At 51.7% G+C, this 23,843-nt stretch overlaps 1 protein-coding gene across 2 annotated transcripts in view; it reads right to left on the bottom strand.

Annotated features, from left to right (window-relative positions):
- Positions 1-20,683: 20,683 nt before the first annotated feature.
- Positions 20,684-23,843, bottom strand: part of IQGAP3 (IQ motif containing GTPase activating protein 3) — a 66,896-nt gene continuing 63,736 nt past the window's right edge. For both annotated transcript variants that reach the window (XM_075907922.1, XM_075907923.1), the window contains exon 38: positions 20,684-22,992. In XM_075907922.1, coding sequence (XP_075764037.1) covers positions 22,879-22,992 — 114 coding nt within the window. In that variant the 3' untranslated portion in view covers positions 20,684-22,878. The remainder of the gene's footprint in view (positions 22,993-23,843) is intronic.

Here is a 23,843-nt window from a genome sequence, read left to right as displayed (position 1 = left end):
ATGTGACGCACACGTAAGGCACAGGCATGTGCAGTGAGCGGTGGGAAGATTGCACACAACACTGACTGTGAAAGCTGGGCACTCCCTCTGCAGCCAATCTAGGGCTGACAGATGATTTAACAAAAAATACCAAACACGCCCCCTCCCCCAAAAAAACTGGGGAAAAATTTTGATGAGAAAAAAAAGGGGGAGAGCAAAGCTGTTTAAAAAAAAAAAAGGCACTCTTTACCCTTCCGCCCCCACCAGATGCGGCAGGGAAAAATTGTCCCCGCCGACCTTCCATCCGAGGGAAACAGGAAATACCGGACATTTCATATGTCTAGTATTTTCTGGCTTTTTTTCCCGGATGGGGGATCCAAATAATAGACAGTCCGCATGAAAACCAGACACCTGGCAACCCTAAGTCAATCACAGCATGGTTATGGTTCCATCAGCACCGCCCGCACATTCTAGATATGTGCAGTGAGCAAAACTATCCCATCCTGGGAGATCATCTTCATTACGACAATCTTGCGGCCCACAGAGATGAAAGAGGCCCCTCATGCAGCCCACTCACTAGCCTAGGTTGCCCAGTGCTGGACTAGACTCTTAGGAGCGTAACGTCTGTACTAAAAGACCCAGCTATTAGCCAAAGCAGCAGCAGGATCATAGAATATTAGGACTGGAAGGGACTTTGAGAGGTCATCGAGTCCAGTCCCCTGCCCTCATTGCAGGTCCAAATACTGTCTAGACCATCCCTGATAGACATTTATCTAACCTACTCTTAAATATCTCCAGAGATGGGGATTCCACAACCTCCCTGGGCAATTTATCCCATCCCCCACTGTCTATGGGCTACTCACCCCTTGACGAGGACTGGGTGTGCACCCGATGGGCACTGCGTTCCCTCGTGGGTGGCACTAGAATTTCTGAGGCCACATCGCACAGGCCTTCACGCTGCACGCTCTGAGGTAATTTTTAGTGCATTGGGGGCGAACGTCTCTGTCTTTGGTTGGAAACATCGTTAGCCCATGTCAGTCTTTTCTGGCCCAGCACACTCTGGATTTCTGGCTGTGGCCTTCGTTCCAACCAGAACATAAGAACGGCCACACTGGGTCAGACCAAAGGTCCATCTAGCCCAGTGTCCTGTCTGCTGACAGTGGCCAATGCCAGATGCCCCAGAGGGAGGGATCACAACAGGTAAGCCTCGCATGATCCCTCTCCTGTCACCCATTTCCAGACAAACAGAGGCCAGGGACACCATTTCTACCCATCCTGGCTAATAGTCATTGATGGACCTAGCCTCCATGAATCTATCTAGGGGAGGATATGCAGAGGGGTCATCTAAAAAGCTGAGTGCATTGGCTGAAGTAACTGGCTTAAGGGTCACCGCTGCCTCTAAATGAATGCTGAGTTTTATGGCAAATCCAGGCACAAACGTAGCAGGAGCTGAGCTCTGAGGTAACTGTTCCCTACAAGTTGAGCGCTTGGGCAACCACCCAAGAGAGATTTGCTGAGTCGGGCAAAGAACCTATAACTGGAGGCATGTGAGTCTACTGGTGGTGCACATCTGCACATGCCTTGGTGCACGTAACAAAATGTGTTCCACACAGGGGTGGAAAAAATTAAGAGGGAACATTGCCTGGGCGTATTTGTCCTTCTGTGCTCAAACTTCCACCTGTAAACTGAGAAGGTGGATTTTTTGTGTGTCTGGCCTGTGTATTTCCATTGTAGGCTCTTCCACGCAGGACTTGGCTCTTTAGAATCTGTACAACCCCTGGCACAACAGGGCCTGAGCTCAGTCTGGGCCTCGAGGTGCTGCTGTCATACAAATATGATAGGTTCCTGCCTATTTCCCATGCGATCGCCACCCCTCCCGGGGGCCATTCCCATGCCGACGGCTTTGAGATGCTGCACCCCTGCCGAAAAAATCTCTCCCATCAGCTTTTATGTGGGACCCCAGGCTCGACCAGTTCTGATTCTCTGCTGTGCTTGTTTATCTGGGAGAGATGTGGGAGGGGAGGGGCGGCTGGGAGGAGACAGGCCTTGGCAATTTGAGAAGGAGACAGAAGGAGATTGGGGGAAAGAACTGAGCTTCACAACTGTCAAAGCTCTGACCTTGCTGGGTAATGGGCTAACGCAGGATCCTCCCCCGCCCCCCAATCACCCATCAACTGCATCCGTTGTGGTCTGATGGCACCTTTGCATGGGCTAGCGCTGAGAGCCGAGTCCTAGCAAACAGGACTCCGGTGTTGCCTAGAGCAGGGGGCTCAAACTCCACAGCCTGTTCAGCCCAAGCAGGTCCACAAGCCGGCCTGCACATGGCTGCTGGCACGTGAATCCCTGTGTGTGTGTGTGTGTGTGTGTGTGTGTGTGTGTGTGTGTGTGTGTGTGATCCCTGTGTGTGTGTGGGGGGGATCCATGTGTGAGTGTGTGTGGTGTGTGTGTGTGTGATCCCTCTGTGTGTGTGTGTGTGTGTGTGTGTGTGTGTGTGTGTGTGTGTGTGATCCCTGTGTGTGTGTGTGTGTGTGAGAGAGAGATCCCTCTGTGTGTGTGTGTGTGTGTGTGTGTGTGTGTGTGTGTGTGATCCCTGTGTGTGTGGGGGGGGATCCGTGTGTGAGTGTGTGTGTGGTGTGTGTGTGTGTGATCCCTCTGTGTGTGTGTGTGTGTGATCCGTGTGTGTGTGTGTGTGATCCCTCTGTGTGTGTGGTGTGTGTGTGTGTGATCCGTGTGTGTGTGTGTGTGTGTGTGATCCCTCTGTGTGTATGTGTGTGTGGTGTGTGTGTGTGATCCCTCTGTGTGTGGTGTGTGTGTGTGATCCCTCTGTGTGTATGTGTGTGTGGTGTGTGTGTGTGATCCCTCTGTGTGTGGTGTGTGTGTGTGATCCCTCTGTGTGTGTGCGTGTGTGTGTGTGTGTGTGTCCTTCCCCCAAGATCAGCCCCTGTTCCACGCTCTCCCCACTTCACACCCCTCTCCTCAAGTCCCTTCCACTGAGGGCCATGGCCTTGGGCGTTACCAGGGGGCCTGGCACGGGGCGGGAGCAGCGGTGGGCCCCAGACACTCATCGCAGCGGCAGGAGCTGCGGGGAAGCGGAGCTCTGCCGCAGCCTTTGCTCCGCTCCGGCGCCATCTCCCAGGCCAGCTCGGTTGCTCCACTTCACCCGAGCCCCGGCGCAGGCTGGCTTGGGAGATGGGGACAGAGCAAGCAGAGACTGCGGCGGAGCGCCGCTTCCTTGCAGCTCCCACCACCTTGGTGAGCGTGAGGGGCCCCGACCCCTGCTGCTGGCCCCCGCCTGCCCAGGGCCCCGAGGCATGGGCAGTGGGTCTCCCAGGCAGGGGAAGGCACTGCCTTTCCCAAACTGCCTCCCCTGGCCCCGCCCATGCCCAGCCCTGTGCTGTGCTGTGCTCTCCAAGCTCCAGGGCTGGCATAGGCCGGGGCCACGCCACCTGCCAGGTCCCCTGGGGTCTGGGGAGGTTGGGGCTTCCTACCTTGGCGCAGGGAGGGGACAAGGGCCAGCACCACATTACAGGGGTGGGGGAGAGGAGTCTGGGCAGGGGCCAGCAGGCCACAGTGGAGGGGGGAGCATGGACTCTGGTGGGTGGCTCTTGCCTCCCCAAGCCATGGGGTCATCCATGCCCCAAGGGCTAACCTGAGTATGGGGGACCATCATCCTGTCCATAGGACGGTTGGGGCAGCTGCCACGCCCCCCCCCACCCCACCCCCCCCAAAAAATGGGGCCCAGGGCAGCTACACTCACACCTTCTCTAGGTCACAGGAGATGCATGGGGGAAGAACACAGGGAGATGACACTCCCCCCCTTCGGAGTCCTGCCAGAGTGGGGTGTCGGCTGGCCCACTAGGCGGATTTGAGCACTGGCCCAAAGTTAAATTGAGTTTGAAACCCCTGGTGTAGAGATTAGTGTAGGTCTCACTGTGGTCCCTCTCCTGCATGCTACTCCCTCCTCTATATGTCTTCAGGCAAATCATTACTTAATCTGTGCCTCAGTTTCCCCATATGTGAGACGGGAACAATAATGCCCTCTGGTGCAGTAGAGGGTTGACTTGCCTAGCTGCCTGGTATCTGAAGACGACAGCGGTACGTTATTAAAGATGGCAACGTGCTGTACAATCCTTAGGTGCAACATATTAATTAATTAATCACTTACTGCTTTGGTGAGTCAGACACACTAGTCCTAATTGGGATCATGTTTTCCTTTGGGTAAAAGAGGAGTGATGCCAGTGAGGTTAGTGGTTCACCCTGGCATGCGGAAGAGCAAAATTCAGCCCCCAGAAGCAGAGCCCGCAGGGCAGAATCTGTTCGTCTCCGAGCCGCTGATGTCACTTCATGAAAGGCAAGAGGTTGACTCTGGATTTACATTGGTGTAACCGCCATAAAAGCTCTAGCACTCACTGCATTACTGTCAAAGGAATGACTCTGGATTTACAGTGGCGTGACCAAACGCAAGAGCTGGCCCTGGGTCTGTCAATATGAACAGAGTGACTGGATTTACCCTGGTATTGGAATGTGCCTCTCCCACCTCCCTGGGTCTGTACTGAACTATGAAAAGAGGAAAACACACAGGACTTATTTGGCACCATCCTCCCACTGTGGGTGTGGAAGGAAAGTGGGGGAGGGAGGGGACGGGAGGCAGAGCAGAGCATGGGCACAGTGGAAGGCTGTGTCTCTAGGGGCTTAGGGTTAGCAAACTTGGGCACAAAGGGCTGGTTTGGTAGGAGATGGCACCCATGTTGCTAGAACCTTTTCACTCCGTGGAGCAAGACAGGGCCTATGTGGGAGATCTGAGTGTGGCCGGGGCAGAGGCAGGGCAGGAGGATATGCAGAGGAGAATTCATACAGACCACAGGTAGAGGATGATGTAGAACCAGAAAGAGGGCAGCATGGTGCCTGAGTGGCGGAAGTAGGGGCAAGAGTCCAAAATGTGGGAGTCAGAGACATGAGGGAGTTGGCAGGGGATGAATTCCCGGCTCTGTGACAGATTCCTGGTGTGACCTTGGCCGAGTCACACTCTGTTCCCCGGCCGCACAGTGCTGATAACAGGACTGCCTTGCTTCACGGGGGCGTGCTATGGCAATAAAATCGTACAGTGACAGAGGCCCGATAAGGACCTAAGTGAGATAGGTGGGAATGTTGCTTAGTGGTTAAAGCAGAGGCTTCCAAGCCAGGACTCCTGGGTTCTATTTCTGGCACTTGGAGGGAGATTTGTCTAACACATCGCATACCGTCAGTAGCACAGTCACGCTGCGATCTCCTGGGCTGTCTTTGGGCTGCCGGTACGGCGGGAAGCCCATGGGTTTGTTTGCAAGCCAGCAAGAGAATGAGTGGGCTTTGAATCCAGAGCAGCAGGCAGACCCTACAGAAGGGTGAGCTCTTCCTTGAGTCTTCCGCTCAGATATGTAAAACTTGGAGGAAGAGTAATTAATTAATCAATCAAATCAAACCAGCCCCCTTAATTAACACAGAGTGGGCGCTTTCTGACCTCCTCATGGTGCAGAAGGAAATTTAAACTGAAAACGAGGCCCTCGCCCTTTTGCACGGGAGGGTTGTGTTGCCTAGTGGTTAGGACGAGGGGTGGCGTGAGGATGGGGGTCAGCAAACTGAGTTCTTTTCCCAGCTGTGGGTGGGAAGTTGGGTCTAGTGACTGGAGCAGGAGCACTGGGATGCACAAACCCTGGATTCTGTTGGTAGCTCTGGATGGGGGTGAGGGCTAATGGTTAAATCAGGCAGACCGTGGCAGATCAGGCTTTGCGGGGTTTCTAAACTCTGGGAGCGGCTGCTTTCTATCAACTAGACCTAGGGCCCCCCCACGGGCATGAAAGTTAAACCCCTTTGCTTCAAGGTCACCCATCGGAGCCCTGCTCTGGTGGGCGGGGAGAGAAACGTGGCCACAAACTACAGAGCGAGCAAAATGAAGTGAGTTTGCCAGGCCTCAACCCAGTCATTCATGGATGGGCTCAGCGTTTCCAGCATACAGGAGTGAGGGAGCCTGGACTTCGCCAGGGCAGGGGCCCGCCTGAGATCGTGTAAACAACCCCACCGGACCAAAGGGTCATCCCCAAGGTCTTCCCACATCTCCAGGCAGCCTGCTCTGTTGGGCCCGCTCCGAGCAGGGGCGGCCATTTTAAAAGGAGGCCCTACCAAGCCAGCCCACCTGTTCATATACCCCTTCTCGAGCCGCCCACGAGGGATGCGGCCGACTGCACGACTGGAAGGGGCCCAGCCCAGGCAGCGGCATAAGGGACCGGACACAGGCTCATCCTGTCTAAACCTGGAGTCGATTGGGCTGGCCGGACGACAGGGCCAGGCTCAGGCCTAGAGGGTGTGGAAGACATGCACTCTGCCTTCCTGGCACGTACCCGGAATTGCAGCCCACCCTCCCACCCCGGAGTCGAGTGGGGCTTGGTCCGGTGGTCCTGTGAAACACCCTGAAGAAAGTAGAACGTGCTAACTGCCTGCTGCTCCGGTGGAGCGACTCGGTGCCAAGCTCTCCTCTGCCAGCGCTCGGGGGGTTAACAGGCAGCCCCGGCATGCACGGGTGTTGAAATCAGCCTGTGCAGTGAAAGCAACAGCTGGGCTCCCCTAGGCGAATTCCTCACCCACTCCCCAGGAACAAAGATAAGCCCCCGGGGACGCCGCTGGGCGTTCCTCGCTGGCGGGTGGCTTGAAAGCGCCGCACTGCCTGCTGAGGCAGGTTGCTTCAGGGAGCGTGGAGGAGTGGAGGAAGGGCCCCCACCCATCTCTCTCCCACTGGGGGTGGCATGATCCTGTTCTCAGGCCCTGCCCAGCATGGCTGGTCTTCTCCCGCAGCTCCCACCCAAGCGTGACGGGGCAGCGGCTGAGCAGCTGTGACATGGCCGCTGGGACTGTCCTTGTACTTAAGGCAGGGCGGGGGCCTCAGGAGATGCAGCTTCAATCCCTGCTCGCCAGACTCCCTGCCTGCTGTGGGTCCCAGCTCTCTGGGTAGACAGCACCTTTAGAACTGCAGCCGCATTAGGGGCTGTACCTGTAAAACTGCTGGTTAAACATGGACCCCCCCCCCCACACACACCCTTAGTCTCGTTTGTGGCAGGTTCAGCCCATACTTCTCGTCCAACCTTCAGTGGGCGCGGGAGAGCAATAGATCATGGAAACCACAAGCAGTCCTGTGGCACTTCAGGGTATGTCTATACGACAGAGTTTTTTGCGGAAAAACAGCGGTTTTTCTGAAAATGTTTCACTTACATCCACACTGCAATCGTGTTCTTTCGGGGGGAAAAAAATCGAAGGAACAGAGGGGGTTTTCCGACTTTGGTCAAATTCTTTCTACGTCGAAGAAGCCTTTTTCCGAAAGAGCTCTTTCAGCAAAAGGCGTGTGTGGACAGGGAAGAGGGAGTTCTTTCGCAAAACAAGGAAAGAGGGGAAAATCACAGGCACCCTTTTGGTCACTCCGTCCATAGCAATCACAGCTGACATGCAAGAGAGCATCCATTCAGTGTGGATGCCATCTGTCAAAAAAGCAGATCGCTTTTCTTTTGTTCCGAAAGGAGCCTGCAGTCTAGACACAGCCTCAGAGGCTTACCGATTTATTTGGGCATCAGCTTTCACGGGCAAAGGCCTGGTGAAGTGGTTCTGTCCATGAAAGCTTGTGCCCGCATAAATAGGTTAGTCTTCAAGGTGCCACAGGACTCCTCGTTGTTTTTGCGGCTACCGACTAAACGCGGCGACCCCTCTGAAACTTGTCACGATAGATCACAGTGATACCAGTGTCAGATCTGTACGTAGAGCAGACCTTTGGCGTGGGCTGCAGCCCACAGCCATGATGCTCACAAACAACAATGAGCCCTGCCCAAAGGAATGGAAATCAGGCAGCGTTTAACCTTATGGTTTCTCTAGGTGGGGAAGTTAATTGGGAATAAAGCAGGGAATGACTTCAAAGAGCTAGAACTAGTCTGGATTAACTTTCTGTGTAGACAGTTTTAGTCTGGAATAGATATTCCAGTCCGTTTCCCCAAGTAGACAAACCCTTCCTTTGTCTTCAATGGGACCGAACCACATGGCTCAATTTAAACAAGTTCCCTTAGTGACTCCTTGTGATGACTGATTTTTTTTTTCTGGGCCGGGAGAAACAGAGGAGGGAGCCCTCCCCACCCGCAAAACTCCACGCCCTTGATATTTTTATTAGCAGCAGATTGGTACCCATGATGCTGCAGCCTGGCATGTCTTCCCCAGCATTGCCATGGTAACTGCAGAAACACAACAAACAGCAGACAGTCGGCAAACATTCCCATTTTATTTGCTTCCTCCGGTTGATTTGTCCTTTTCCCCACTCCCGCAAGGAAGCTGTTCTCCACAGGAAGAGACTGAGAATTTTATTCTTCCATATACAGCACCGCTGCCTCCCACCCTTAGGTGCAGGAATTAGAGGGGTTGCTGCAACTCTTCTCGCTCCCCCCTCCCCCGCCTCCCGGCTTGAAGTGGATTCCATCATATACAAGGTTTGCAGTTTGGTGCAATGGCTCTCAGTACCCCCCACAGTACATACAGCTCCCAGCAGGATCTCGGGGTCTTTTGCAAAGTTACGGCACCAGCCGGAAGGCAGCCAGCTCTGGGGTGGAGCACAGCAACCCCCCGTATTGAAATTTTAAATCTAATAGGACTGGATTTTTTGTTTCTCCTGCATCAGGGGTGTGGATTTTTCAGGGTGAAACAATCCAAACTCCTCAGAAGAGGGAGCTGTGGCTGAGAATAATAGGGCACATTCCTCCTCTTACGCAAATGGGCCATGGGCTATTTAACAGGCATCTACTGCTGCGTGCCATCAACACCATGGGCCCAAGAGACCCAGACATGGTCTAGCTAAACTGCGCCACTCTGATGGCATCGATAAAAGCATTAGAGTCTTTCCGAATAAGGCCCTGACCCAGATTACAAGTCTGGGATTTCAACCATTGTTTCATCAGTGCAAACCGGGTAAATCCCCCTCCCCCCCCCACACACACTGCAATAGGACTGTGCTGGAGCTATATTGGAAGTTAGTGCCTACATGCCTATGGGGGGAGGGGACAAGTGAAGAGCACTGGGTCAGGAAGCAGGAGCCCTGAGAGGCTCTATTCCTGGCTCTGCCACTGTCCCGTTGTGTGACCTTGAGGAAGTCACTTTGTTGCTCTGTGCCTCAGTTTCCCTATCTGTAAAAGTAGCCCGCTCCCCTCTTTTGTAAACTGTTTTGACATCTAGAACATATATATCCTTTATTGCAAGTGTGTGTACAGTGGTAGCACCTCGGCCCCCTGTAGTGCTAGGCGCTGTACAAACAGGCAACACAAAGACAGGCTCCGCCCCACAGAGCTGACACCTTAACACTCCATGATCCGAACGGTCCCTTCCAGGGGCTGAAAATCTGACCCTCATGAGCTGTGAAATATTCAATATCCCTCCCCCTCTCCAGATCACGCTGCTCTCACACTCTTGGGTGCGTTCCATCACTTTTAAAACAAACAACAACAACTGCTATCCAAGAACACACCCATCTGGCCTGGCCTTTAAAATAGTTTATGCTCGCAGAGGCAATTATGATCATAAATAATGAGGGAGCCAGTGCGGGGCTAGGAAGCGGGAACGCTGTTGCTAAGGGTTGCATGGCAACTGGTGATTTGTCTCACTTGGCAGCCACAGCCCGGGTGGCTCGGGCAAGGTGACATGCGTTAGGCCGCGCTGGGAAAGTAGAAAAGCCGTACGCAGGCAGCTGGGCATGTCAGCAGGCAGATCAGGGGCAGGCAGGCGTGTATTCAAGTCCTGTGCGACCATCCAATTGCCCTGCGTCTCTCTCTGCCCCCAGCAGCTGACTTACCCAGTCCTCCTCCGGTTCCTGGGAGAATCACCAAGGACAATGAGGACTAGCACAAGGAGGCTTACAAGATGTGGCCCAGTGGGCAGGACAGGGCAGAGCCCTTGGGAGAGTGTAATCTACTTCCTGGTCTGATGCACCTGCCTGCGTTCATGCCTTATTTAGCTTTGAAGCTCTTTTCCACTCTACTCTGATTAGGCCTCAGCTGGGTTGTGTCTAGACTGGCCAGTTTTTCTGGAAAATCAGCCACTTTTCCGGAAAAACTTGCCAGGTGTCTACACTGGACGCTTGAATTTCCGCAAAAGCACTGACTTCCTACTGTAAGAAATCAGTGCTTCTTGCGGAAATACTATGCTGCTCCCGTTCGGGAAAAAGTCCCTTTTGTGCAAAAGGGCCAGTGTAGACAGCTCAGATTTGTTTTGCGCAAAAAAGCCCTGATCGTGAAAATGGCGATCGGGGCTTTTTTGCGCAAAAGCGCGTCTAGATTGGCCACGGACGCTTTTCCGCAAAAAGTGCTTTTGCGGAAAAGCGTCCGTGCCAATCTAGATGCTCTTTTCCGAAAATGCTTTTAACGGAAAACTTTTCTGTTAAAAGCATTTCCGGAAAATCATGCCAGTCTAGACGTAGCCCTGGAGTATTGTGTCCAGTTCTGGGCACCACATTTCAAGAAAGATGTGGAGAAATTGGAGAAGGTTCAGAGAAGAGCAACAAGAATGATTAAAGGTCTAGAGAACATGGCCTATGAAGGAAGGCTGAAAGAATTGGGCTTGTTTAGTTCGGAAAAGAGAAGATTGAGGGGAGACATGAGAGCCGTTTTCAGGTATCTAAAAGGGTGTCACAAGGAGGAGGGAGAAAACTTGTTCATCTTGGCCTCTGAGGATAGAACAAGAAGCAATGGGCTTAAACTGCAGCAAGGGAGGTGTAGGTTGGACATTAGGAAAGTTTCTAACGGTCAGGGTGTTTAATAAATTACCCAGGGAGGTGGAATCTCCACCTCTGAAGATATTTAAGAGTAGGTTAGATAAATGTCTATCAGGGATGGTCTAGACAGTACTGGGTCCTGCCATGACCCTTCGAGGTCCCTTCCAGTCCTAGTATTCTATGATTCTATGGGCTTGTCTCATTATACAGGTGTACAGCTCCTAGCACAGCATAATCCCAATTCTGGCTACAGCCTCTTGGAATAATAATTATTAGCCCTAGAGGTAGCACTTTGGAGCTCCATAGATCAGGAAGCCTGGCGCTCTAGCCAGGACAAAAAGGCAGCCCCCTTCCACAAAATGCTTATCATTTAGCTCGTGACAATCCTCCCAGACCCAGCTCGCTTGGTGCCTCAGTTTCCCTCCTCCTTAAAAAACGGGGGCAGCATGACGCCCCTTCTCTCCCCTGTCACGCAGCTCCACAGCTGAATTATTATGTAAGCTCCAAGTTGTATTGTCAAACGCCCGTGAGCAGCCGCGTCAGCCCCCCACGGCACATCAGCCCCTCACGGCGTGCGCTTCCCCACCTTACAATGACATCTAGTGGAGCGGCTGCTGGTGGAACAGCTCGCTGACAATTTTCAGGGTTTCTCCCCTTTGTCTCCCTCCTCCCCCCCCCCCCCCTTGTAAATACGCAGAGAGGAAACAAACATGGACACCTGGTTTTGAGCAGCAGCCAAGATAAGGCTGCAACCTAGAGCTGCCCAGCTAGCCTTAAAATCCAGCTGTTCTGGGCCCAAATTACAGCCTGGCACCGGTTTGCAGCAGCCCAGGAGCTGTTTCAGGGACTGTGCATTGACAACCTGCAAGCCCAACGTTGCTATCAGGAACACAACAGGAGCGGGAGGCCTGGGCTTAAGAGGCTGCACTAGGACACAAGATCTCAGGCTCCCTTTCCTGGCTTGGCCATGGATTCTCACGTAAGGCCAGTGGGGCCCGGTTCACCATTGCCCTCCACTTGTGCAGCTCTTTCCGCCAGTAGAAAGGGAGCATGCAACAGATCTCAAGGGTAGTGCATCTCCCATTCACTTTTCACTGTTGCAAAGAGGACCACCAGGTAGCAGCAGAGAACCAGGCCCAGAGGCTCCCTGCCTCAGTTTCTCCCGTGGCACAATGAAGCGAATCATACTGCCTGGCCTGGGTAAGCAAACACAGACAGTGGTGTGAGGACAGCATTGTTCCTGGAGCACAGCTGCCATGAGGCTAAGCATGATAGAAGTGGCTCAGTAGTAAAGCTCTCTCTCTCTCTCTCACACACACACAAATCAAGGCCTCAGTTTTCAAAGTGGGTGAGTGATTATTAGGGACTCAATTAAAACACCTTCCGGGCAGCCTGATTTTCAGAGGGTGAGGAGGCAGTTTTGCCTAGCAGATAGACTTCCAGGACTTGAGAGACTGTAGTTCCATGCTGGGCTCTTCCCCTCCCTGGCAGGGTGAATTTAGCCAACTCACTTCCTGCCCTGTGCCTCAGTTTCTCTAGGTGCAAATGGGGATAAATGTTACTGGCCGCCATTTAAAAGGATTTAGAGGTCTACTGTTGAATAGAGGTAGATGTTACAGGTTGAACCTCTCTAGTCTGGTACCCCCAAGGCCTGACTGGTGCCAAACATGAGAATTTACTGGACCTTGGTTATTGGTGACATTTCAAGATCAAGCACGGGCCATTTCTGAGAACAGTCTTGATCAAAACTCATCCACCCAGTCCCCAGAGGTGAAATGTGGCCTTTCAAATAGTTTCTAGACCTTGGTCCAAAATCAGGTCCATATTTTCTAGCAGCTTTACCAACACTTCCACTGCTTACTAGGCTCTGAGAAAACATTTAGGAGTCCATTAGAGCTAAATAACAGCACAGAACACAGACAGCCAGGACTGGTGGTTGTAAACAAACTTTATGGGACTGTGGGAAACTTGGCCACACTCATGATCAGTGGCCATCCAGCTCACTAAAATCAGGCCAGACCACAGATGTTGCTGGACTAGAGAGATTCAACCTGTATTGTTAAAAGTCTCTCCCACTGGGGTTCTATGACTTGAAACACCCCCAAAATCACTTGTTACTTATGCCAGCCTTGACAGCAGCTTCCTAGCTCAAACCAAGTTGAGGCAGGTTGCCAAGAGCCAGGGGAAACACACTGAGTCCCAACTAAAGAGATAACTGTGTGCTTCAGAGAAGGGACCTATTATCTCTGAGCTGCAAATGGAAGAAAAACCACATCCCCCTCCCACCCCGGTCTGTCTATTCACGCACATAATCTTCCTCCTCCCGGCGCAGCACGCAACAGGTTAACTCCCGCTCGCTCCTGTTTTAGAATGTGAAGATTTTCTGCAGCTTGCTACAAATTTATTCTTTTAAAGATATAATCATAGTCTTTATGAGATGTAATCATAGTATTTATGTAAGAATTAAGTGTGTCTGAAAGTGGCCTAAATTCCTTGCACAAGAACTGAATAGATACCTAAGCATCTGACTCAGTGTGACTTAAATGGAGCCCATTCTGGGCTAACGTTGCTATTATCTTGCTCGTTATACACGAGTCATCTGTGATGCATATTAATCCTTGGGAGGTGCCTCAGGCTTCAGGCAAGATAGTGGGGAGGTTGCCACGGGAGTCTGTTTCCCAGCACCTTGCAATGTCATTGGATACCGAAAAAAAATGAAATAAGAATGCGATCTCTGGGTCTTGCCTGTCTGTCAGCTCTTCAAACCCCACAACAGCCGGAATAGCAAAGCCCTGCCTGCATTGACAACACCCATCTACAGTCAGTTATCTAGCCGGCCAGCAGCCCCACCGGCCTGTCATTACCTTTGAGGGTCTCCAGGAGCTATTTTGGAGATACCTCAGTGGGGCTGGATTGTCAGAGGCCAGGTGCTGAGCATGGGCTGGAAAATCAGGCCCCTTGATAGGGATTGGGCACCTTGGAGGGGGAAGGAGACACACCTCACTTTTGGAAATTCCTGGCTTCTTAGCAAAGCCACCCTAATTAGCTAGGGCCTCCTTGTGCTAGGGGCTGTACATACACAAAGGGAGAGAGAGTCCCTGCCCCCAAGAATTGATAATCTAAACCACAGGGGAGAGATGATCTCCCTATTTCGGATGAGGAAAAAAGCAGAGGTTAAGTGACTTGCCCTGCAGAGGGAGGCTGTAGCGGAGTCAGGGACTGAAGCCACATCTTGCGAGGTGCACCGCGGGGTCTTCACAAGACCAGCCTTCCTGCCCATGGGTTCGCACCAGGTTTTACACCTCAGCCATAAATTCCATTCAGTGTTTCAGTGTGGAAGCTCAGGCCTAGACGGGCTTTGCCAGAGATGACTCTTCTCCCACTAGACTGCCATGGCTGGGGGGCACTGTGAGCATTAGAAGCCACTTATCCTATTTCACTCTTCAGAAAAGCAGAGGGAGGGTAGTGCCTTCACTTTGGCCAGATTCCCATGAGGGTAATTACATTTCTCTTGCCAGAAGAGAGGTTATCTTGTGGTTTGAATTGGACAGAAAAGCCTTCACTTAAAGCAGTGACATTGCTGTGGGACAACAGGTGTGCTTCACCCCAGCAGTGGCTGCATTTCCAGGGTCAAATGACTTTTGGGCCCTACACTGAGGGCTTTGAGATCCCTCTAGGGGTGAAGTTGCTTTATAAATACACAAATGGTTATTGATGACATTTCAAGATCAAGCGTGGGCCATTTCTGAGAACAGTCTTGATCAAAAAGCATCCACCCAGTCCCCAGAGGTGAAATGTGGCCTTTCAAATAGTTTCTAGATGCCCCAGTTAGAGATCACAGCCCTGTTGCACCAGGACTATATAGAGCAGTGATCTATACAGTGTCATCAGTGACTATATAGATCAGTGAGGCTGTCTCCCATTGCACATGCTATTAAAACACTGGGTGAGTTAATTCATAACCAGCCAGGATGCTTTTACTAAGTTATTAACCAATTGTAGCTTATCAATCAATACTCGGTCATTCACTTTGCTGAGGTCTGCGTATCACTGATCTATTGCTCCTGCCTTACAGCCAACATAGATAAGATGGCCAAATGAGAAACTGAGGCACAGAGCAGGGACGTGACTTGCTCAGCATCACGCACCGGGCCAGTGGCAGAAGCAGGAACAGAATCCAGGTCTCCTGACAACAAGTGTCATGCTCTGTTAATCGCACCACATAGCCTCCTGCTCCAGCGAGAGTTGGTCTGTAACAAGAACAACTTCACAACCTTTTTTTTTTCCTCTGCAAGGACACACGTTTATTCAGAACAAACTGAGCCCAGCGCGGGCAGAGCGAAGCAATGGCGATTCAAATGCAGTGGGCACAAGCCTGGAGAAGTGGGATTAACATGCTCTGCACAGCAATTGTAGGACACAAACAGAACCAGACGTAAACACAGAGAAAAACTCCTTGCAGACACCCCACCACCACCCCAGAAGAGCTCTCCAAGACAGACTTACAGCTCCCCCCTTAGCCACTCTGGGAGAGACAACCCAGAGCATCATGACTACGCCATCAGGTAGCGATGTGAACAAATGTCTAGGTGTGAAGGTCTGATGCTCATTCACTCAGGTCCCCTTTGCGCTGCTCCAGCCATGTAATGGAGACTTCGATTCAATTCACGTGAGAATTAAACTATAGCCTCCGACTGGAACACAGAGCCATCTTTAGCACCCTTTGCATTGCCCAAGCGGCGCAGAGGGGGGCTGAGTGAAAGTCAGACCCTTGTGTTGCTATCAGTATCTCTCTTTAGAACCCCCTTCTGCCAGAACTCCAGCGCTCTGTACCCTAATTGCAGTGGTCTCCTACCTTTTTAAACATGAGATCACTTTTTGAATGTAAGTGCAATCCAGGATCTATCTCAAACCCAAATACCTCTGCCCCGCCTCCTCCCCACCCCTTCTCCAAGGCCCTGCCCCTGCTCACTCCATCCTCTCTCCCCCACCCTCACTCTCTTTTATCAGGCCAGGGCCAGTAATTTAGGTGCAGAAGGGATTCAGGATTGGGACCAGAATTCGGAATGCAGGCTCCAGCTGGGCACCACTTACCACAAGTGGCTTCTGAGTAGTGGTGCAGGGGGCTAAGGCAGGCTCACCCCGGCATTGACCCTGCACCACTCCCAAAAGCAGCCAGCAAACTCTCTCCATCCCTGCCCCCTCTGCTCTGGGGAGATGGGGTACAGGTGCAGGGAGGGAGGGAGGGGCACCCTGAGATCAGTACCCCCCTCCTCTTCTTCCTGTGCCCTGCACAGCAAGCAGGAGGCTCCCAGGGGTGAGGGGCAGCTCCAAGGCAGAGGGCAGGAGCAGCACGGCAGTGCTGAGAGGGCAGCTAAAGTGCCGGCACTTGACAGCCCCCAGGCCAAACCTCAGGATCACCTGTCAAAGGTTCCAAGATCTACCAGTAGATCCCGATCGACTGGTTGGTCACCACTGTCCTACTGCTACCTACCAGCCCAGGTGTGCACCACACGGTCCCTTTCCCCGTAGCCGTGAAACGTTATCGATTTCTGCAGTTATTCTTGGTTACTCCAGGGCAAGGAGGAGCCGGGGCTGGTGCCAAGAGAACCGAGCATGTGCAGTACCTGGCAGGATCAGGTCCATCTTGGGGCTGGGCCCCAGACAGGGCAGAAACGCTTTAGTCCCATTTAAGCCTGGTGAGGAACCCCATTCACTTCAGAGGGATTAGTCATCTGCTTAGCCATTAAGCACACACTTAAGAGCTTTCCTGGCTCAGGGCCAGCATACTCAGCACCCTGCAGGATTGGACTGTAACAACAGCTGGCAGTTAAGTGCAGCATCACTAGACAAAAAGAGCATGTGATATTCTTTGGGTTGGGTAAAAACCAGCTGAAAACAGCCCTGGAAACGTTGCCTGTCTTAGGCCTTTTCCGGCCATTGGGAAAGGAGCCAGGCTGAATTATTGCATGGACAGCAGCAGCAACAGGTTTAGCCCAATCTCTAATTAAGCTACATTTGTAAACCGATTCCAGACAGCATCGGCTCTAGCTATAAATAGTTGGAGGAGAGCAGCAGCCACGGTGGATGGGAGAGCAGGTCCCGTTCGGGCCATGCAGACAGGATGCTGACAATGCTCAGGGTTAGCTGCAGCCCACCAGGCACTCAGCCAGGTTCATTAGCCCTTCTAGCACCATTTTCATTTCTAGGGATCTTTGGTACAGACCAGCCAGGTGGTAATGTAGAATCCAAGCACCTGCAGGGCATTTAGCCTTACAATAGCCCTGGGAGAGAGGCTGGATTTTTGAGAGGTTTGGCCCCCTACACCCAGGGAGCCACCGCAAAGCAGGGAATCAAACCCAGAGCTCCTGCAGCAAATCTTACTGCCCCCACCACCTGTGTGGCTACCTGTATGCAGCGCCCTAGCATCAGCCAAGGATGATGGCCTTGGCCCACGGCTGCCTGATGGAAGTGGCAGACTTTCTGAGAGTACAATCCCCGACCTCCGCACTTTAATTAGAGAGGCCCTAGACTAGGGCAGGCAGATTTGAGGCTCTTCATTCCTGGCTTCCTGCGTGAAGAGAGGCAGGATTCGGTTGCTCTGCAGCAGGCCTGCCTGGCAACCACATCACAAGAGCATCTTCCAGCTGCTCGGTCCAGGCACAGAACGACTCTGCCAGGATAAGGGAAGAGAACCAAGCCCCGCCGCTCAGGGTACGTCTACACCAGGGATGGGCAAAAGGGGCCTCCGCGGGCCGGATTCAGCCTGCCACGCAGGTGGATCCGGCCTGTGCAGGCCCTGCTGCTTCCCTGCCCCAGGCCACTTGAAACGCTGCACGTTGCTTGCAGGGGAAGGGGGGGGGGGAAGGGAAAGTGTAGGAGGCTTTGTGTGCTCCCCTGCCCCTAGGCCAATAAGGGCCTGAGGGCAGGGGAGCTGTGTGAAGCTTTCTTCGCCCTGCCCCAGCCCTGCGTGGAGCCTGTGGCACTTCAAAGCGCCACGTGCTCCTCACAAGGAGGGAGGAGGCTTCCCGCGCTCCCCCTCCTCCAAGGCCTGGATGCCTAATGGGAAGGGGGTGGGGTAGCCCCGCCCCTTCCCATTTAGGCCCTGCCCCTTCCGAGTCCGTGGACTGAGGGTGGCTGCCACGGGCTGTGTGAACGTTCCTCAGCTCCTCATCTGCCTCGTGGAGGCACACCACCCCTTTCTCCCAGCTTTTGTCCATCTTGTCTATTTAGACTGAGGCCCTGTCTGCACTAGTCAGTCTTCTGCTGGCGCAGCAATGCTGCTCCAGGGCACAGAGGCGTGATTTCTGATCAATAAGGCTGTGCCAGCAGAAATCCCTACTGGCAAAACCATGCTTTGAGTGGCAGAGCATGTTTTGCTCAGCGGCGAGGTGGAATAAGCTACGTTGTTAACTATGCATGTCTGCTTGTATAAACTGTGCCCACGCTAGGAGCATTTTGACACTATAGCATACAGACGCAGCCCGATCCCAGTGCAGACTAGGCCAAAACACTATGGGACGGGGATCGTTTCGGATCATGTGTATAGAATCCTAGAACTGGAAGGAACCTCGAGAGGTCATCAAGTCTAGCCCCCCGCCCTCACTGCAGGACCAAGCATCATCGAGCTATAGCTACTGCTCCCGGCACAAAGGGCCTCATCTCTGTTGGTGCGTCTACCACCAAAGCTTAAGACGCGTAAGTTTAGAGCTGGCGCTGTCCTCACTTGGAGTATAGTATAAATCTAATAGCTGTGGTGGTTATGAGACAGTGAATTGAGATATGCATGGATAAGTGCACCTGCAACTTTTTCCCTAATATCTAATAAATCTGAGACTTTCCAGCTTAGAAAAGAGGAGACTAAGGGGGTGTGTGTGGATATGATAGAGATCTGTAAAATCATGACTGGTGTGGAGAAAGTAAATAAGGAAAAGTTATTTACTTGTTCCCAGAACACAAGAACCAGGGGCCACCAAATGAAATTAATAGGTAGCAGGTTTAAAACAAACAAAAGGAAGTTTTTCTTCACACAGTCAACCTGTGGAACTCCTTGCCAGAGGATGTGGTGCAGTCCAAGACTATAACAGGATAGAAAAGAGCAGGATTAATTCATGGAGGTTAGGTCCATCAATGGCTATTAGCCAGGATGGGCAAGAATAGTGTCCCTAGCCTCTGTTTGGCAGAAGCTGGGAATGGGTGACGGGGTGGATCACTTAGTGATTACCTGTTCTGTTCTTTCTGTCTGGGGCACCTGGCATTGGCCTTTGGTCTGACCCAGTGTGGCTGTTCTTATGTTCTTAAGCTAAATCGCCTTTACTGGACGATAAGCCCATTACTTCTTGTCCTACCTTCAGCGGTCATAGAGAACAATTGAGCACTGTCCTCCTTAGCACTCCCTTAGCATATCTGAAGACTGATCTGGTCTCCCCCTGGTCTTCTTTTTTAGAGACTTAAATATGCTCCCCCCCCTTTTTTTTGGCCTTTCCTCATAGGTCGAGTTTTCTAAAACCTTCAGTCAATGTTGTCTCTCTCCACCGGGCTCTCCAATTTCTTCCCATCTTTCCCACAGTACTCTAACCAGCACCTTCCTAGTGCTGAGTAGAATGGGACAGCTATGTTCTGGGTGTTGTATACAACACTCCTGTTATCACACAGGAAATATTACCTTAGAATGCAACTCCACCATTACCTGCTTGGTTCATATTCCCTTTACAGCTGTATCTGATTTACCACCACCTTACTAACCAACTTCTGCACACACACACAAAATACCTCACCTTTGCCAATGGGAAAAAAAAAGATTATTGGTATAAAAACTAATGTCAACCCTCTAATCAGATTCATATTCATTCAAAAAGGTTGCAGTTGAAATGTATTTAGCTGGCAACACTATCTTTGGCCACAAGGTGTCACTGTGGCAGCAAAGGAGAGAATTCCAAATGGAGTTGTAGCTTGATTTTTAGCTAAATGTTTGGCAGTGGCTAAAGCAATTGTCCTTTGTTACCACAAACACCAAACTCAGGTTATGTCTACACGGGCAGCTTCTTGGCGCAAGAACAATTGTTCTTGCGCAAAACTTACCTGCTGTCTAGACTACACGCGCATTCTTGCGCAAGTAAATTTACAGTATAGCGTTGTAAAACAGGGCTTCTTCCAGAAGAGTTATTCCTCTCCCCATGAGGAATAAGCCCTCTTGCACAAGAGCTCTTCCACAAGAGGGCAGTGTAGACAGGCAACATGAATTTCTTGCACAAGAAGCCCCTATGGTTAAAATGACCATCAGAGCTTTCTTGCGCAAGAGCGTCCACACTGCCATGGATGGTCTTGCGCAAAAGCACATGGGAGTGTAGACACGCTCTTATGGAAGACTTTTTGCGTAAGAACTCTTCCGCAAAACAATGCTTGCGCAAGAAGCTGCCAGTGTAGACGTAGCCAGGTAGTATTGCTCTTGCAAAAGTGCAGCTATCCACAGGTATCTGCATCCATGGATGTGGATAGCCACAGCTCATTTTTACAGATACAGATACAGATACAAATTTTGTATTCATGCTGGGCTCTACAGATGTGGCTGACAGCAAGCCTTGCCGAGCAGTCTGGAAAATGCTGGCATCCAATGAATTAAGAATCTATTACTTATGTTTTAATTCTTAGCATTAATATGGAGCTTTTCATCCAGAGATCTCAAATTGCTTTAGAGAGAGTGGATGATGAATGGAAATGTAACGAGCTCGTTATTACTGTATTAGCCCTCTTTTCTACAAAGGGAAACTGAGGCACATACCAGCTCACCCAATGGCAGAGCTGGGGCTAGAACCCCAGCCTCTCAGGTCACTGAATCACACTGCCTTAGTTACATCTTCACAGCAGACCTAAGTCTAGAGAAGTTACTTACACCACTCTAGAGAGCCTCACTCCAGCCTGGCTGCTTGACGTGAAGTCACATTTTAGCAGCATAAGACAATTGGGGTAGCTGGAGTTCTGCTAATGCAAGCTGATGTTGATTAATCAGCCAACTTGATTTAGAGAGAGAGAGAGAGAGAGAGAGTGTACACGGACACAGAATTTGAGTTGGGGCACAACTCAAGTTCTGCTCACCTGACACCATATTATAAAACACCAAGTTCTCTTAAGCACTCAGTGACTTGTTCTGTTGCCTGACTATACCAGGCACTTGGATGTGTTCTCGGTGCTTGCTCCAGAATGGGCAGTGCCATGCGACTGGTGCTAGGGTGGCAGGTTGCTTTAGTGTTGTAATAGGTTCTAAACCAGGAGTGGGGAACCTAAGGCCCAGATGCAGCCCCCAGCTTGCCTGGACCCGACCCTCAAGGCTCAGGGCTCCCCCCACTGCGAGGCTGGAACACAAAATCTACTAGCCCAGGGCCCCCCTGAAAAATTCAGAATAAATAAGGCCTTAAGAACTAGCACGTGCTTTTTAGTACCTGCAGCAGCAATCCTCACCCCCTATTCCCACAAACAGATGCTCCGCTTCAAGCACCAAGTAACACCTGTGGCACTTTTGATTGAAAACTCACGGGGCAGGGGCTGTCTGTGTGCTGGTTTTGTACAGGGCTTAGCACCACAGGGTCCCAGGCCACAACTGAGGTGAGTAGGCATTCCCTCCAGTCAAATCAATAGCGTCACTCATGCACACACACCCGCATAAGCCTGCTGCAAAGCTCAGGTCCTGGATTATACTTCCCTTCCCCTGGGATTATTCATTTAGTCACTTCTGGGAGATGGTCACCTCTCAAAGAGGGAGAGTGGTTCCTCCATGTTGCTTGGGGGAGGGGGCGGTAGAGACCACCATGAAGATTAAAAAGATAAGATCCCACTCTTGAGCTCTTCCCTGGTTTTAGACATGACCATGCACCTTTCCTGGGGGCTTTATTTCTGATTGCCGGTAGGGAGCCAGGCTATCCATTTTTCTCCCAGGGAACACAGTGGAAGCTTTCAAATAAAAGGTAGTTGCCTCAATGAGGTTGCAGCCATCCATCTATTGCACACTGGTTTATTTATTGTAGGGTGGCCCACTGGGCCCAAGCAGCCCACCCCCTGGTTTATTGAGAATAGGGTGACCCCCAAGTACTGTATTTATTATTGGGGGGTGGTCAACCCTAGTGCATTTACTGTAGGTTTGTTCATGGGACTTTTCTTGTTCTAAGGACAGTCTATTTCTGACTGAGGAAACAGAGGTAGCTGGGTGTGTTGCTAGGGTAGGGAAAATAATTACGCAGCCTCCAACCCTGTGACCTGAACAGCCACAGGGACCTGCGTGAACGCAACACATAGCTTCAACATCTAAAAATACTTGGGTATTTTTTAAAAAAGGGTTAAATATACATTTAAAAAGCCCCACCAACGACTAACTTCCCCCTCCTGCCAGCTACCCACAGGTCCCACGCATTGTGACAAAGGTGGACCTATGCCAGCAGCTCCCGGCCCGTTCAAGCACCGATCGTCCACAGGCCTTGGTGCAGACTGATAGCTCTCCCCCCATTCCATCCACGTCAGGGGTAAAAAAAAAATGTCCAAGAAGGTACCCGTGGAGCCATGAAGGGATAAGCCAGAGCTCAGCAACATGCTGCCTCGTTAAAATAGCAGAATAAATCGTCACCTTGCTCCCAGGAAGTGGGCGGCACCTCAGAGTAATAGTGTTTCCTATCTAGTCAAAGCAGCAACATGAGGAATCAGACCCTTGTTTAGCACAGAGGGGCTGTAGATGAGTTGTAAGCCCCCAAGCCACACCCCCAGCTGCAGAGGGAGCGATACAAGAGGAGACCTGCACCCCTGTCTTTCTAGGGCACTACCAAGAGCTGTTGCAACTAAAGGGCAACCAGAAGGGGTGTTCTACCAAGCGTGCCAACCCCGCAAGAGGGGAAGCGCAAGCTTCTCCCCACCCCTGCGTGCGTGCCAGGACCTAGTGTTAACCCACAAGCCAACAAGATGTAGCTTGAAGTAGAAGAGCTGAAGGGGGCCTGTTCTGGGCTGGAGGGTGAACTGCGAGGGCTCGGTGGCTGCAGGGTTTTCTCCTTAGCAAGGTACCGTACAGAAGCCGGATTCTGTCCCTGAAATCTCTTTGGCATCAGCTGCCTCTCCTTCCCCCAAATCCATCCTAGATCCTCTCTCCCCATCGCCTGCTATTTCCTGAAGAACTTCTTGTTGAGGAGGAAGAGGAGGAGGTTGACGTTGATTTTGGCCTTGTTGAACATCTTCATGACGGCCACGCCTTCGTACTGCAGCTGCAGCAGGTCCTGAGAGGGAGAGAGAGTCCCACATGGGCAATAGGGCTTTGGTAGAGCCCGAGCTGACAGGAGATTTTCCCTCCTACTTGGGGGTGCTGAATCTCGCCCTTAGCTTCGGCTAAGGAGCTGCTTTGGGCATATGATGGTGGGAGGCTACATCCAGCTGCATTCCCAGTTCTCTGAGCAGTGGGTGAATGTTCAGCCTCCCATCACCTCCGTGCTGCCAACAACTAGCATGAGCCCGTTTTACAGATGGGGAAAACTGAGGCAGACAGGAAGCAACATACCCACTGTGTCAGTGACAAAACTAGGAATACAGAACCAGGAGTCCTGGTATTCCTGGACTCCCTGGCTCTAACTGCTAGGTAATGCTTCCTTACAGAAAGAGTGGAGAACCCAGGAATTGGATCAGCTAGTTCCTGGCTCCAAAGCCCTTTTCCTCCCTGGTGGGGTTTACTGTGCTATAAAGGCATCTACCTAGAACCCTTATCAGCTTCACCATCCAGAGCTCCCCCTGGGGAGGTCAAAACTGATCGACTACTGGGTTTGCATTCCTGGGGATATGGAGATCCAACTGGGGAGGGACCTCACACAGACTATGGAGCACATTGGCTGTGGGGTCAAGCCTAGAACCTAGGGAGATGACAGGTCTCCTGCTCCACTCATCAGATTACATGCCCTAGCAGGAGCCGAATCCTAGCTTTGTTCCCAGTTTGGGAAGGGAGTGTACCCTAGTGGGTAGAGCACATGGCCAAAGACAAGATTCCTGGGTTCTATCCAGTCCCGTTAAACTTTCAAATCCTAGGGTGGGAAGAGACCTCAGGAGTCAGAGTCCAACCCCCTGCCCAAAGCAGGACCAA

The sequence above is a fragment of the Pelodiscus sinensis genome, chromosome 24 (genome assembly GCF_049634645.1).
Source record: "Pelodiscus sinensis isolate JC-2024 chromosome 24, ASM4963464v1, whole genome shotgun sequence".
In the NCBI taxonomy this organism is placed as follows: Eukaryota; Metazoa; Chordata; order Testudines; family Trionychidae; genus Pelodiscus; species Pelodiscus sinensis.
The sequence above is the reverse complement of the archived record's forward strand: the minus strand, read 5'-3'. Positions and strand labels throughout refer to the sequence as shown.